Source organism: Penicillium macrosclerotiorum, assembly GCF_028827735.1.
Source record: "Penicillium macrosclerotiorum strain IBT 26536 chromosome Unknown utg000011l_segment0_segment0, whole genome shotgun sequence".
Classification (NCBI taxonomy): Eukaryota; Fungi; Ascomycota; class Eurotiomycetes; order Eurotiales; family Aspergillaceae; genus Penicillium; species Penicillium macrosclerotiorum.
The window spans coordinates 43,492-59,718 of NW_026643090.1; the positions used below are offsets into that span (position 1 = coordinate 43,492).

The 16,227-nt window shown below is 41.9% G+C and overlaps 4 protein-coding genes across 4 annotated transcripts; 2 read left to right on the forward strand and 2 right to left on the reverse strand.

The window, feature by feature from the left end:
* Positions 1-414: 414 nt before the first annotated feature.
* N7462_010978 (alpha/beta hydrolase) lies at positions 415-1,359 on the reverse strand (the record flags this gene model as incomplete). Its single annotated transcript, XM_057082692.1, has 1 exon — positions 415-1,359. One exon carries the CDS (start codon positions 1,357-1,359, stop codon positions 415-417), a length of 945 nt encoding a protein of 314 aa, XP_056928047.1.
* Positions 1,360-2,034: 675 nt separating this feature from the next.
* Positions 2,035-3,399, forward strand: N7462_010979 (pyridoxal phosphate-dependent transferase; the record flags this gene model as incomplete). Its single annotated transcript, XM_057082693.1, has 1 exon — positions 2,035-3,399. One exon carries the CDS (start codon positions 2,035-2,037, stop codon positions 3,397-3,399), a length of 1,365 nt encoding a protein of 454 aa, XP_056928048.1.
* Positions 3,400-4,248: 849 nt separating this feature from the next.
* Positions 4,249-5,095, reverse strand: N7462_010980 (putative membrane protein; the record flags this gene model as incomplete). Its single annotated transcript, XM_057082694.1, has 3 exons — positions 4,249-4,278; positions 4,388-4,514; positions 4,572-5,095. 3 exons carry the CDS (start codon positions 5,093-5,095, stop codon positions 4,249-4,251), a joined length of 681 nt encoding a protein of 226 aa, XP_056928049.1.
* Positions 5,096-9,398: 4,303 nt separating this feature from the next.
* Positions 9,399-9,839, forward strand: N7462_010981 (uncharacterized protein; the record flags this gene model as incomplete). Its single annotated transcript, XM_057082695.1, has 1 exon — positions 9,399-9,839. The coding sequence occupies one exon, from the start codon at positions 9,399-9,401 to the stop codon at positions 9,837-9,839; it is 441 nt and encodes a 146-aa protein (XP_056928050.1).
* Between the last annotated feature and the right edge of the window lie 6,388 nt (positions 9,840-16,227).

Here is a 16,227-nt window from a genome sequence, read left to right on the forward strand (position 1 = left end):
TACACGTGGGAAATTATAAGAGGTTAAATAGGATGAATACGTCCCTGCTTTTAAGGCCCTTTTCCTTTTAAGGTATACATAGGTTGATTTATAGAAGTCTTACATGAGGCTCAGTTGACAAGTTACAATTCTCCGCGAAGCCCCATTGCCCGGTATGAACGTGAATTTGATTGATTTACCGAAAGCCTACCAACGTATATGTAAGACCTACTTGCTAGTTAGTTCTATTCTATCTCTTCGAATAAATTGTCTCACTCGCCGGGGCTGCCCTCGGGAGTGGGTCATACGTATACGTCAGTCTCACACTTAGGGGGTGCTACAGAGGCCACCTTGATAGAGCAGGGGTAAATTCTTGGTGCGTGTATAAATGATAATCCTTCGTCTACAATTGACAAAACAATCAACATGCCGGAATCAGAATGAAGAAAACTTTTGCTGCAGCCATCTCCCAACATTCTGGATTGTAACATCAGCCTCTACGGCCCGACCAGCCATGAAGACATGGACATGCTGCTGTTCATCTGCCATCTCCAGTTCCACCTCCACGCCTGCCTTCCTGGCTAGCTCTGCAAACCGCTCGCTGTCGTCCTGTAAGGTCTCATGCGTTCCAAAAGCAATATATAAGGGTGGCAGACCCTTTAGGTCCGCGTAAATAGGATTAACCAAAGGATCGCGCAGAGAGGCCCCTGTGCCAGCAACATACGCCCTGGCTAATTGATCTAGCTGCGGCTGATGAACCAGCTTATCGAATTTATTGTTCCGTGACATGGACTCAAAGTTGTTCTCCAGATTGTACCATGGGGAGAATGCTGCAATGGCTGCAGGTAGAGGGAGTCGGCCTGTTTCCTCCTGCTTGATCCTCAGAACCAGCGCCGTGGCCAAGTTCCCTCCAGCAGAATCCCCTGCGGTCGCGATCTTGGATGCGGGAAATTTACGCTCCTGTAGCAGCCACTCGTAAGCAGCGAGGAGATCATCCAGGGCCGCGGGGAAGGGATGTTCTGGTGCCAGACGATAATCGAGGATCAGCACGTTCGCGTTGGCCGCCCGGCCGAGGTGGGCGGCAAGCTTGCGGTGACTGTTCGGCGATCCCAGACTGAATCCCCCGCCGTGGATATATATAATGACGGACTGTTGATTCTCGTTGGACCGCGGCAGGAGGCCGACTGGTGAAGCCCAGATGCCTCGTCGTCCTCTGACCTTGACGTCTTCGTAGGTGATACCCGGAGCTTCAGCTGCACAGCTCTGCTCTTCTTCGTAGAGGGAGAGAATTGTGGCGCGGTCCAAATTTGGGTTGGCCTTCATGCGGCTGGCTTTAGATTCGTAGAGGCGGCCGAGCGCTTGAGATTCAATGGACGGCATATTGGAGTATAATGCGTGTCTTCGCAACTGGTACTAGATATTGTCTTCGATGTGGCAGACTCGAATGCTTCATCGCTGAACCAAGAATGGTCAGTTTTACATATAAAGACGCATCAGAGGCGCGGCAACTCTCTCTTGCGGCCTGCTGTAGGTAGTAAAACGTCATGCTCCACCCAGCAGGGTACTAAGTATAGTAATATACACATTTATTAGTAAATGATGGGCGAGAGAGCATTACTAATATTGCGTCAGTTGTATACAGTGTGTCATTATACCCTGGGGGGCTGAGACCTTAAAGGTCCACCTTCTACTAAGATGTTTCGCCCCCATTAGTCGAATCATGCCAGACTTATTCCCAATTGAATAGAGTAACAGCTTCACCTCTATACAACAGGCCAGCCACTTGGGGCTTTCATATCACATCGCTTTTGTGTCGCATGACTTGGACTTCCTATCGCTCAGGGACTCAAAAACAGAGATAGCAGGCATCTGCTGTTGTGTACAGAGCTGATCATGGCGCACCGCCCTGCTGGAACATTCATGAGGACGTCGTCCATTGTTCGAATATTCCATCGAAGGCTCCACAGTGTCGGTGGTCAGACTGGTACGTGAGAGGAGGCACTGGGCAAATTCGCCATTATACTGACTCACGATCCAGGGCATGTTCGACGTCAGATGCACGCCCATGATCCGCGGTTCAACTATCAGGACTTTTTCGAGAGCCAGATCAAGCAGAAAAAGCGCGATGGCTCATACCGCATCTTCAACAATATCAATCGCCTCGCAAGTAGCTTCCCCCAAGCACACACCGGAGATGCAAACGAAACTATCACCGTATGGTGCTCAAACGACTATCTCGGCGTCGGGAGCCATCCACAGGTTCTCGCGACCATGCATCAAACCATAGACAGATACGGCGCTGGAGCGGGAGGGACAAGGAACATCTCAGGGCACAATAAACATGCGGTCGAACTTGAAAATACGCTCGCCCAGCTGCATCGCAAAGAGGCTGCGTTGGTCTTTACCTCCTGCTTCGTAGCTAATGATGCAACACTCACGATCTTGGGATCGAAGCTACCGGGGTGTACCATCTTCTCTGACAGCGCGAACCATGCGTCTATGATCGAGGGGATTAGGCATTCACGAGCGAGCAAAGTGATATTCAAGCATAATGATCTTGCTGATTTGGAAGCCAAGCTGTCGTCTGTCCCTCTCGACGCACCCAAGATCATCGCGTTCGAGTCGGTCTATTCAATGAGTGGGAGTGTCGGGTCCATCCGCGAAATATGCGCTCTCGCACGCAAGTACAATGCCATAACATTCCTCGATGAAGTCCACGCCGTTGGCATGTACGGCCCCACTGGCGCCGGAGTAGCCGAACATCTAGACTGGGATGCACATATCCACGGTCACCACGAAGGAACAGTCCTTGACCAGGTCGACATCATCACGGGAACTCTCGGAAAGGCTTTTGGGTGCTCTGGGGGTTATATTGCTGGACGAGCTACGATGGTCGACGTGATCCGTTCATACGCGCCGGGCTTCATCTTCACGACTTCGTTGCCACCAGCCATCATGGCAGGTGCCAATGAAGCCGTCAAACTACTACAGACAGACTGGCAGCGACGGGACCTACAACACGAGCATACCCGAGCGGTAAAGGACGGTCTTGTCAAGAAGGGTATTCCGGTTATGTCGAACCCGTCCCATATTGTTCCTGTCCTGGTTGGCGATGCGAGGGATGCGAAGAAAGCAAGCGACATCCTGCTGTCCAACTTCGGCATATATATCCAGCCTATCAATTACCCCACGGTACCGCTGGGACAGGAGAGACTACGTATTACCCCAACGCCCAGACATACGAAGGAATTGCAAGAGGAGCTCCTGTTTGCGCTGGATTATGTCTGGGAGCAGCTGGGGCTGAAAAGGGCGCAAGAATGGGAATTGGACGGTCTCGACTGGGCGAAGATGCATAAGCCAGGAGACGATGGCGCCTTATGGGAGACCAGGGGCCTAGAATCATCGACTCCTGAACTGTAGAGTATGCTCCAGGTCCACTCAACTATCATCCCAGACATATAGTACTCAACAGTGGTCTCTTATATGAAATTATGGATAAACTTGTATTCTGATTAATATCCAGACGTTGATATCTCCCACGAGACTCCCATCGCTGGTCTTGGGACTTCCCGCCGTGGACGGGAGTTGGGACACCCTTTCGTCCCATTGGAGGGACTAGAATGGCCGTGTGATAAGGGGGAATCTACTATTACACGGGAGACGGCCTGCCAGAGGAAGAAAGGGGTCTTAATTAGTTAACAGTGAAATGTATTTTCCGGCTAGGTTAGCAATATCAGCTACAGACAGGCGGTCGCGCAGAAAACCGGAGCAGGGGATATCCTTTATTCTTTTACAATTTTCTCCATTCGGCCCCTCTATCATTTTCTGGCATTCTCTTCCGTTACCAAATAAGTTACCCCGGGAAGATGCGGAACTAGGGAACTTTGATGAGGCAACACGACGAATGCCACGCATCAGGGGCAACGGGAGCACGCACGGCGGACTAATTAGGACGGCGGATGAATGTGATAGGGTAGATCCAGCGGCGCATAGGGTATATACTATCTATAAATACGTCTACATATAAAATGGAAAGAAGGTGTGATTACATTAAAAGGACGTTCGTTCCTTAGCCGTGTCACCACTGACTCGACCCTAGACGTCGATCGATTGATATATCAGAAAGCTGAGGAGCTAGAGCCGGCTGACTGTAGAAAGCCGGGCTAGATTCTTTCTTCGGTGACGATACGACGAGGGGGATAGCGATGCAGGCTTCAGTCGCGGAAGAAGATACCGAGATACGTGGTAGGTATTTCACACTAAAAGCTTCTACTTTTTTCCAAGAACCTTCCGTCTTTGCTTCAGCATATAGGAATACATCATGACGGACCCTTATAGTGTGTGTTAGTTTTTTGTGTCTTGCGGATGGTGACAAGGGACATTGAAATGAGGGGCGCCAACCTGGAACGTAAAGACCCAAGAAGAAATAAAAAATGCATAATACAGCCCATCTAGTGGTGGCTGTGGTCGCCTTGTACATAAGCCACCATTCGCTTCCAATTCCAATAGGGTATAAAACCAAGAAAAATGAGTATCTAAAAGAAAACCATGTAAGCACATTAGGGGTCAACGGAACGTTATAGATAGCTCACCTAGACCATTTTAGAAATTCCGGTACTGAGTAACCCGCTTGTATAATTGCAAAATACAGATAGCGAATTATGTCTGCCGAAGACCATGCCAGTAGCATAACAGGGTACGCCACCGACGGAGCCGTCACACTAGTAAATGCATAGTTGATTGCCCAGACCTGCACGGAGCGAGCAAAGACCTGCGTGAATGTGGTAAAAACTGGAGATCTGGTTAATTCTACAATATGACCTTGATTAGTATCATCGTAACAAGGGTCGGGATGATAGGGTAAAGGGGGTTGAGACGAGGGATGTATGTGCTTACTGGTTGCCGCGTGAAGAATTTCGACCACGGCTAGAGTCTGAGTATATCTTGCCCACAATTCGACATTTTCGTAAATATCCGCGACGTCTTGGGATGAGATCAAATTTGTTATGATAGTGATCAGAATAGACAGCCATAGGATGGCACAGGTGGTATTGTACAGGAAAAGATAAGCCCTGCTGACCGGGGACTTAGGCTCAGAGATAACCTTCGCGACCATGATCTCTCGTGATCGGTATTTATGCTGATAAAGCTGGGAGGATCTTGTACCTTGGGACGATTGGTGGGCTGGTGAGATTTTGCACGACGTGCTTGATCCGCAAATTTGACAACGTCAGGTTAACCCGATTAGGGAAGATTGGACCCACAGTCGCTGCGGATGTCTTTGAAATATAAGATACAGATATCCAATGCGACGCAAGGCCGTGAAAATATTTTGTCAAGTAGGAAGACTGCATAATACTGCCGGGACCCACATATCTCAATGTGCGTCAGCTCACTACAGGGATACTCAATTCCCTACGTGTTGAACCAGGGCGCTCTACGGCAAGCCTGAGAATGCAGGCAGGATGAGATAGGTCGGCGAACAGGCCAACAAATCACCGCACACCACGATGTAGGAAGCCTCCCAAAATGGATAGCAGAAGCAGATGAAGCGAAGAGAGTATGAAAGTTGATTCTCTCCCTATCGGAAATGCGAAGCCATATCCTGTAAAGACTGTGTACTAGGAAAGATATCCTCCAATCAGAGATCACCCTTCGTCGGCGATTTCCCCACTGCAGTGTTTTGTATCGTGTCCCGGGTATACTCGGAACCAAGCGCCGTATCGCGCTAGACGGCAAGGTAGAGGATATTCGACATTGCCCGCCTACACACTCAGATAGTTAAACATCATCAAATTGAGTATCGCGTTCCATTGGATTCCCAGCATTCCTAGCCGATACCGTATTCTACTATATTGGCATATTTTAATGTATTATCTTGAGGTTTATGTAGTAGTTTAGCTCCAAGAATGTGGTCTTGGGCGTCGGTAAGAGGTGACTGGCTCTTTTGGGGTCAATGTTAGACTTCCTGATTTCGTTGACATAATACATATTTCAATAGCCCTTCTTTCCTACACACCTTCCACAATGACCAAGGTCTGAAATACATGGGAGTTTTCATCACATAGACTCCTGTTCTCGATTTCTTAGTTCGTCGTTTTTTCCACCTAGCCCTACCTTGAGATATCAAACTTAGAGCATCAAATAATTTTCTTTCAAGATGAACCTCCCATATCACTCTTTCGGATACTACTATTGATATTATTATTATATAGCTGGAGCTAGAGAGATCAACCAATCAGTCCTTGTATTTCTGTTGGGACTTCTTCTATTTACAATGTGTTATGCACGGATTTATGCCTCCTGATTTCCAACCTGACGCGCATAAGAAGTTACTATCAAAATAGGCAGATAGATAGTAATTCCAAAGAGCGAACATATAGAATCAATATAGAAAATGAAAATGTTGAACGAAAGAAGGTGGATTTGCCCCTGCACATGGTCCCAGTCTCCACGCAACTTGCCACTCCCATTCCCACGTCCCCCTGAATATCTCCTGCGCACAACTTCTCCGGCACGCTCGAAGTAGTCGAGTAACAAAAACCATATTACGGTCGGTTCGCTGAATGGCTGCCAATGAACACATTTGAACGATAGGCCTCACTTCGCCGAGTAGTTCGCACATACACTCGCGAACTCCTCATACAGACTGTAGTAGGGAAATCCCCTAAAATAGGTTTGACCTGATAGGATGGAATTTCCAGGACACTCTCATTGCCAATATAACCTCACATCTGAGACAGAGAAATATATAACTTCCACACACTCTTTCCGTGAGACGGCATCTGTTTACTCTATTTTCCTGAACATCATGACTCCAAATATATAGACCAAAACGTTTAAAAAAATTATAAGCTAAAGAGCTTCACATATAGGTTATAATTGCAATTTTCCGATTGAGGAACAACTGCCTCTTAACAACTATGAATGTATAATAGTGTTCAAAATTATTTACCGGTCCCCACTTTGATCACCACACTAACTACCTATATAAAAATTTTCTTTCCTTCTACAACTACTACTATGCTAGATAACCTAGCAGAATCTGCTAGAAAACGAAGAAAAAAAGGTAAGCTTACCCCCTAGCAGCGTCTAGTAATAGTATATACCACTAATAATAGTGTATCTAGGATCTAGCTAGCAAGTGATTTTGTATATAGTTTAAAAACGATATATAACACTATTTAACGTTATATAGAAAGCTATATAGTGTAGTAGGGAAATGGCCTACAAGGGAGATCTCTAATTGGAGGATATCTTTCCAGTACACAGTCCTTACAGGATATAGTTTCATATCTACAATAGGGAGAAGAATCAACTCTTACACTCTCTTCACTTCATCTGCTTCTGCTTCCTGTTAGGGAGGCTTCCTCCATCGTGGTGTGTGGTGATTTGTTGGCTAGTTCGCTGAGCTATCTCATCCTGCCTGCATTCTCAGGCTTGCCGCTGAGCACCCTGGTTCAATAGTTAAATTAGCGCCTTATAAAGGAAGGCCTAGGAAGCTTACTAGTCGTAATTATATCTTCCTATATTTATAAGTACGCCGGTATCCTTTTTAGACCTATAAATAGCTATTAGCGTGTTTACCTAGTTATCTATCTAGGTGTTAGAGAATAACTACTTATACAGGGTAGAAAGCCTGTCGACTAGGTAGGAAGATAAACGTCAAGTAAGGAAGACAAAACACTGTTTCTTACTGTCATGGATCTCTCTATAATCCTTAATTTATGTACAAGATTCAACACTTTCCTATATGACCAAAGCAAAGACGATGGATCACATTATAATATGCGGTCTGACGTGGCCCATATGTAACAGAGGTAAGCAAAGGCTATAGGGAAGAGGGGTTCACGAATCCCTAATGGAAGGGCACCGAACCCTGAAGGCCTTGTAGGTTATGCATCTATGTTGGGGAGAAGTGGGGCTGTCATAACGAAGCCTGACCGATAAGGTGTCAAAATAACACCTGAGGCATGGAGTTGGGAATAGCCTCATGTTGCAATATCATATGACAGATAGGCAAGCGTTGTCCTAGGCACGCCGAATTCGCGTGCTAAACGCGCGATATTCGGCTTCACAACGCTAGATGCTGCTAAGCAGGCCTCGGCCATACGAGCTTCGTCGAATTTAGGCATATTTTAATAGTGGTGTTGGATTGGGAAGCAAAAATAGGGTAGTAGCAAAAAATGACAAAATACATGTGGGTGACAAAAAATGGGTGGCGCGGGGTATTGGGGGGCGGTGTAAGGCACTAAATAGCGCATGAGTCCCAGAATTTGCTTGCCAACAATTTAGGTTTACCAAATGGCTGTCAAAAACAATATTTAGACCCCGCCAAGCGTGGGTTTGAGCCAGGTTTTCAATTCCTTGACCAGCACCCGGTAACACCACCGCGGGTTTTGGCCTTTATGAAGCAGCCTGCAGATTGTTAAGTAAAGCTTCAGCATTCACCTAGTTGATGGGTGTTGGCTGTTCATCTAGATACAGAGAGGCTGGTAGCCAGGTAGAAACACGTGTATCCACATACTCTAAACCGCCGTGACTATCTCAGTGACCGGGATTTTCAGCAATGTTTCTTCTGCTAGCGGTAATCTTCTTTCAATGCCAAGCATAGATTACATGGGCTGACGCTGAACTTATCTGAGACTACTGGTCCCATACGACCTCTCAGACCAACAATAAATGACTATCTTACTAACCAGCACTAAGATAAAAACACACTTGTACTCCAGTATGCCTTAGCCTCTTTGTTTCGCGAATCTTGATTGACAAGGCTCGGTAGTCCACGCCGCCATTTTCCGGATGATCCGGATGGTTCCGTTGTTTCATGAACTACCCGTATCCGGCGTCCGTAAATAGAGTTGGTTCGCGGAAGGTAAATTACAAGAGTGTTTCCATGTTTTATCCCACTCTTTATTTTGAGGACGGATACGATTACCACGAGTGCATCTTACCACGAAAATGATAATATTGGCCTTGAGCTAAAGGCCACGAAGTAGCATTCCGTCAACGTTTCTCAGAGTAGATGCATGAAAGAAGTGTTAATTTGCCTCGATCATGGACGATGGGGTCTCGAGCCGAGTTTTCCATGGTTGAGGTTGTCCGCAAGATCTGACGAAGCTTCTTTCTACTCTGGTCATGAGCCAAGGCCTAGACGTGATTTAACGTTTCTCGGAAGATGGACGAAGGCCTTAAGAATTTATCTGCATCATAGATGACGTCTGGAGCCAATTTGCGCAATGTTTTACACCGTAAGTAGCTATAACAGAGTCGGAAAGAGCTCCTCCCTCCCTCCCTCTCAAATCACATAAATACTCCCAGTCTTCCAGTTATTGAGTGGGTATACAGTTGTGATTCTCATATTACTGAAACTAGAAGGTTTCATCAAAACTACAAGACCCCAAACGATCAACGTTAGAATGAAGCCAACACTCTGGTTACTCGGCCTTCTGGCTGCAACAACCTCGACCGCCACCGCGGCTCTTATAAATTCTAAGAGCGCTTCCCTTACGAGGACGAACCGGGATTGTGCCGGAGTTGCTGTTGGAGCTCCACAGACAGAGACCTTTGGCACCGTTCAAGTTGTTCGATCTGTAAACCAACTTGTCGCGGTTCCTGTTTTATTAAAGGGAACCCCAAATACTGCTTATAGTGTCCGCTTGATTCAGATCAAGAACGGAGCTGCCGTGAGCTGCCCGAGCTGTCCGACTGGGCAGACATTGACGACGAACGATGCGGGCATTGGATACACGACTGTTCAGCAGACCGTGACTGCGGGTGCAACAGGGGCGTGGGTGGCCATTAACAAGAAGGCCAACTGTAATGATTTTTTTACTATTCCCGTGGTGTCAATTACTTAACACGATCTTGAGATATTATAACTTTCTCCATGAAAGCTTTACAGTGGAAGCATGATTACTAAATTGAACTTTTGTCCTGAATTTAACTTATAAAAGTTTTCTGAATCTCACTTTCTACTATTAGTCCTAGTCCTTAGTAGATCCGAGTCTCTTGTAATTAAATAAATATAAGTTTGAACTATATCTTATAGGATGTTATACGTGAAATGTTTTGGAACAATCATATCCATGATACTATTCAGTTAACTTCGGATATGAATCGTATGTATAAAGTAATGAATATGTATAGATCTTAGATACTCCGGATATAGGATACAAATATAACGCGATGAAGAATCTTATCGTTATTATTTTTTGAATGTTATATTAATTACATTAATCATAGTATAGAATGAAATTCGCTATCTTTTGAACTGAATCTCTTCAAGATTCTTATTGAATAATAAACCACTACTATCATTCCTCGATTCTATAACGATCCCCTATTAATATTCATTCTTTTCTTTCCTAGTCAACAGGCTACTACCCTGTAAGTAGTGCTCTTACAATACTAGGAATATTATAAAAAATAGACAAAGAATTATTTCTATAATATCGGGATACATAGAGCAATATGCGGGTACGTACAGTATTCAATAGCTTCTCTATCTTCACACAATTACTAAGATAAGACTATTAGTGCCTTACACCGCCCCCCCCCCAACCCTTCCGGGTTGTGGGTGCGCCACGCACAGACTGCCAACCACACACAGACTGCCAATTTTTCTACCACCCTATTTTTTGCTTCCCTATCCAACACCACTATCTCAATATGCCTAATTTCGACGAATCTCGTATGGCTGAGGCCTGCCTAGCTGCATCACGAGAGGAGAAGCCGAATATATCACGTTTAGCGCGCGAATTCGGCGTTCCTAGGCGTACGCTATATAACCGTGTTAAAAAGAGAATAGGGCCTAATTTAGCTAAACGCAATGCTAAATAGGCCCTAGAAGCCTATCAAGAAGAAGCCTTGATTCGCTGGATTCAATATATAAACGATTGCTATATACCTATCACTCCTAGGATACTAGAAGCGTAGGCGAATCGTGTATGCTAACGCGTCGGGAAGCCGTCGGTTAGCAAGATATAGGCGTATCGCTTTATTAATAGGCTTCCTAAACATCTTCAATTAGGGCCTACTAAGTAGTATACGAAGGAATCAAAGCGAATACTAGTAGAAGATCTAGCAGTATTATAGTACTAGTACGATCTACTAGCCTAAACGATTAAGAAGATAACGCTAGCATATCTTATCTATAACTTTGATAAATACGTAGGCCTCGGCACGACCCGCGGGTGACCCTCGGCGGGTGACCCTCCGACCCTCGTTTTGAGGGTCGAGGGTCTAGCTTATAGACCCGCGGGTCGGGTCTAGTGTAGGTAGGACCCTCGCGAGGGTTACCCGCGGGTAACCCGCGGGTAGTTAAACTAAGCAAATAGGAGGAACTCGCGACTTGTATAATTTATGCAGATTATAGCGGTATCTTTTAGTATTTCACTTACTCTATCCTAGTGTAGAGAGAGTCTATAGGTAGCGGGTAGAATATATTGAATAATCCTATTTAGTGATAGGTTTTCTAACTACGGTTAAAATTAGAAATACTTATATATTAGAGACTATCCTATAGCCTATATTTCTAACTACGGTTAGAAAACTAGGGTAGTTAAGGGTCGGGATAATAGATATTAGATAGACTACGGAAACTCTTCTATCCTATATAGATATTTTTAACTATAGTTAGAAAACTAGGGTAGGACTCCTCTTAAACCTTGTATCTATCTAGTAGTCTTAACCGTTTTCGAAGACGGCCTAATATACGTTAGTATATATTAGGTAGTAGAAGGGTAGCTATATTATTATCTCTATCCTCGTAGTCTTCTATAACCTCTAGTTCTAATATAATACTCTTCCGTTATTTCCCTAGGCTTCGTTCGCTACTTCCCTAACCCTCTAGCTATATCTCTATAGATTTATCTTCTTCTTCTTTATAATCGCTAATCGGATTAATCTTACTTAACTATATATCCTTTTCCTCTTTAGCTATCTAGGTCTCTTTATATAAGAGATACTCCTTAATTATCGCTCTCTGTTAGTCCTTAAGATTAAACCTTGATATATATATAAATATTATTAGGTCCTAGATCATCTTAGATTTAAGAGAGCCTCGGCGATAATAATAGATATCTCGAGCAGAATTAAAGAGCCGCTCTATACCTATACCTATTATAGGAACCGAAAGAATATTATAGGTAAGACTTGTAAGTACTAGGAACTCCTACTAGTGCTCCCTCTAGAAAATATAAGGGCTAGTTCGAATAGTTGCTATATATTATATTAGTAATTAGTAGCGTATATCTAATAGAGTATATACGGGTATCTAGGTATTACGTAAGCTTATTATACTTACTATTAACTAACTATTAAGATAACTCTAGCTTATATATTATCTTAAGCTTAGAGACTATACTATAAGACGATTAAATAAGAGTAGGAGGCTAGGTTTATAATAGCTACTATTTATAAGGCTTAAGATAAGACTCGAAGCTTTGCCGATAACGTATATACTAGTCGTGATCCTAATCCTTAGTAGAGAAGAACTAAAGCTTCTATTAAGGAGAAATTATTATACCGATAGTATATAGATTACTATAGATTTAATTAGTTATACTATAGTATTAAGAAAGCTTACTTTTAGCTGAATTTAGAGTAGTAAGTATTAACTACTTCTAAGGAACCTTTTTCTACTATAGCTTCTAAATAGACTTTTCTAGATAATTAAAAAGCTTATTATAGATACTAAATATAAGATAAATACTTACGTCTCTTATCTTAGAGAGTAGAGTAGTAAATTAAAAGAAAGGCTAGGTAATCTAGAGAAGATACTCGATTTAGCGCTATTCTTCTATACTAAGTATAAAGTAGTCTTAGTTATATTAAATATAAAATATATCGAATATAGACTAAAGACGTTTTATATAGCGTAGTATTAAGAATATTAAATTCTAGTAAGTTATAATATCCTAGATCGGTATAAGCTTTAGCTCTTCTTTTTAGAGATTATAAAAGGCCTCTCGACGCTATAGACTAGCGTTAATATAGATAGCTAGGCTCTGTATCTAGTAATAGGTTAGAAGATACGAGAGATATATATATTAAGCTTATACCTTATTTAAAGTATTAATAATCTCTTTCCTCTTCTACTTTACACGAAGAGACTAGATCCGGACTTTAGACTATTTAGTCTTAGCTATTTCGTTCCTTAGGTTTACTTTTATCTAACTAAGGAGATCTTTCAAGCTTAGTTAAATTATATAGGTAATATATAGAATATATATAATAGTTAAGCTATTATAAAGCTCTAGTAACTAGATTAACTCCTATATACTAGCTATTATTATATTATTATTAGACGTATTATCTGTCGTTATTATAAGAACTCGATCTATAATCTTATATTATTAGAGAAGGTTTATAAGTATATCGCTTAGATTTATACCTAAGTACGTCCTAGAGAGAGGCTCGAATCCTAAAAGGATCTCTTAGTATTCCTAGTCCTAGTTAAGGAAGTAGCCGGTTACTACTATAAAAGACTACCGAAAAGGAGAGGTCTAATAGTCTAGTATAAGTAAGAGCTTTAAATCTAAAGGTAGTTTTCGAAGAATACTTAGTTATTACTCCTTTATAAAGTCTCGTAGCCGGGTTCGAATTATTTTAGAGGAAGGGATTTCTAGACTCCTTAGGGTAAGGCGAGTATAATTAATAATATTATAAAATTACTAGTACTTAATAAATTAAAATAGGAGTCGTAATAGAGCGAGTAAGTTTAAAAGCTTATATTCCTACTCTTCCTAAGTAAAGACTAAAGCTTTCAGAGAAAACTTTACCTAGAAAAATAAGTATCTTAGATAGGATAATTAATATATTATATACTATATTCTCGATTATCTATCTAATATTTAGTATTATATATACTACCTTCTAGTAGTTAACCTTCTTTATATACTTATTTATTAAAGATATTCTATAGCGATAAGTACTAGGATACTTAAGAATAGTAATATATTAATTATATATTACTCTAGGCTTCCTAGTTTTTTCGTCTACTACCTATTCGAAGTATAGTAGTGTTTCAAAAGTCTGTTCCGATCCCCACTTTCCATCACCACACCAACCACCTATATATAATTTTTCTTTCCTTCTACAACCACCTAGATGGCATCTAGGCACCCCGATTTTGGTGGTAATCGCAAGAAAAATGGTGAGTTAACCCCTGCTCAACGTCAAGCTATTGTATATGCTATTAGAAAGGGTGATATTTCACGTGCTCAGCTAGCATAGGATTTTAGGTGCTCGGTCAAGACTATATATAACATCTTTAAACGCTACTAAAACGACTACACCTTCGATTCAGCGCCTCGTTCAGGTAGGCCTAGGAAGCTTAGTAGGCGTGATTGCACCTTCCTATATTTGCAAGCTCGCCGGCATCCTTTTTGGACCTATAAACAGCTATCAGCCTGCTTACCTAGTTATCCTTCTCGGTCAACAATTTGTCGAGTTCTTCGCTAATTCCGACTTGCTAAACGTTTATTAAAAAAGAAGATTCCTTTAGGGCTTCAGACTGCTTTAAAACGACGATATTTTGTGTTAAAATAGCGGAAGATAACTAATACTTCAAGGGTTGAAAAATGGATATTTTCAGATGAGTGTTCTATTCAAAGAACGTCGAATTCTGGGCCTAAATAGTGCTGGAGATTTGCTTCTAAGGCCTATAGGCGTGATCTTATTAACAAGCAGGTTCATATTAAAGATATTTCACAGATAGTTTAGGGTGCTATCTGGCTTAGTAGTCGATCGAAGCTTGTTATAATGGAACGAGAGGAATCTAACGGTCGGAAGCGAGGTTATACAACAAAATCCTATCTAGAAGCGTTAGAAGAAGGTCTTCTACCTATATATAGGCCGGGGATTATATTCCAACAAGATAATGCTAGGATTTATATTGCAAAGCTGACACAAGAGTGGTTTGAAAGACATAGAATTTGGGTAGAAGATTAGCCTCCGCACTTACCTGATTTAAACCCGATAGAACCTGTTTGGAGATGGTTAAAACTGAAGCTTTTTGAGTTGCATCCTGAGCTTATAGATATAGGAAAGTCTGAGGAGGATTAGCGCTATTTTAGAAGATGTATTATAGAAGCTTAGGAGGCATTAGAATAGAGGAAGATAGATAGGTTGATTTTAGGGATGGGAAGAAGACTAGAAGCTGTGCGGAGGGTTAAGGGTTATTATACAAAATATTAGTGGTTGCTAAGCGAGTCTAACCCTACCCGAATTTAAAACTTTTTACTAGAACTATATATCTAGAAAGATGGTGGTGTGGTGTGTAGTGTAATAGATATATATATTTGATGTTGGGGTGGTGAAAGTGGGGATCGGAACAGACTTTTGAAACGTTATGTATTTCTAGGCCTTAGATTAGTAGTTTATATCCTAGTTAATCCTTTTCTTTATTCTATAATCTATTTTTAACTACTAGGTAATAAACGTATCTTTAGATATTATAGAATAAAGGATATATACTTTATTTCGACCTATACGGGTAAGGGAGTCCGGGATAGGTAGTAGTATTAAAAGAAGATTAGAGCTAATAACCGAGGCTAAGTAGCTTCTAGAGGGCTCTAGTGTTACTAAGTACGCTTTATTAGGAAAATTAAGATAAAATAGATCTAAAGTATCCTCCTCGTAGACGGACGAGGAGGGGAATCTAGAGTACTAAGATATAGTAAGGGTAGGGGAAATAGAGAACTTATAAAAGGATTAATAAAAGTGAAAGGAATTCGTAGTAATAAAGGGGAGTAATAGGATCTCTACGATAGCGTATAGGATTAGAGTCGATATATTATAATATAACCTATTTAGACTAGTATATATCTTCTAATTAGCTAGGTCCTAAGGGTCGGTAAGGGTTACCCGCGGGTTACCCGCGGGTAACCCTTACTAACCCTTACCGACCCTTAGGATCCTTAGCGAATTCTTCTACCTACCCTAGTTTTCTAACTATAGTCAAAAATATCGTCGAGAGGATAGAAGAGTTAGTAGAGTTATCTAATATCTATTATCCTAACCCTCTTCTACCCTATATTTCTAACCGTAGTTAGAAATATAGGCTATAGGATAGTCTTTTATATATAAGTATTTCTAATTTTAACTATAGTTAGAAAATCCTAAATAGCAGGATAGAGATATATATATCTCTCTTAATAGCGGTTATATATATAATAAATATACCTACTTCAACTAGGATAGAATATTCCTTACTATATAAGCTTAAGATTAATTGAATTTCAA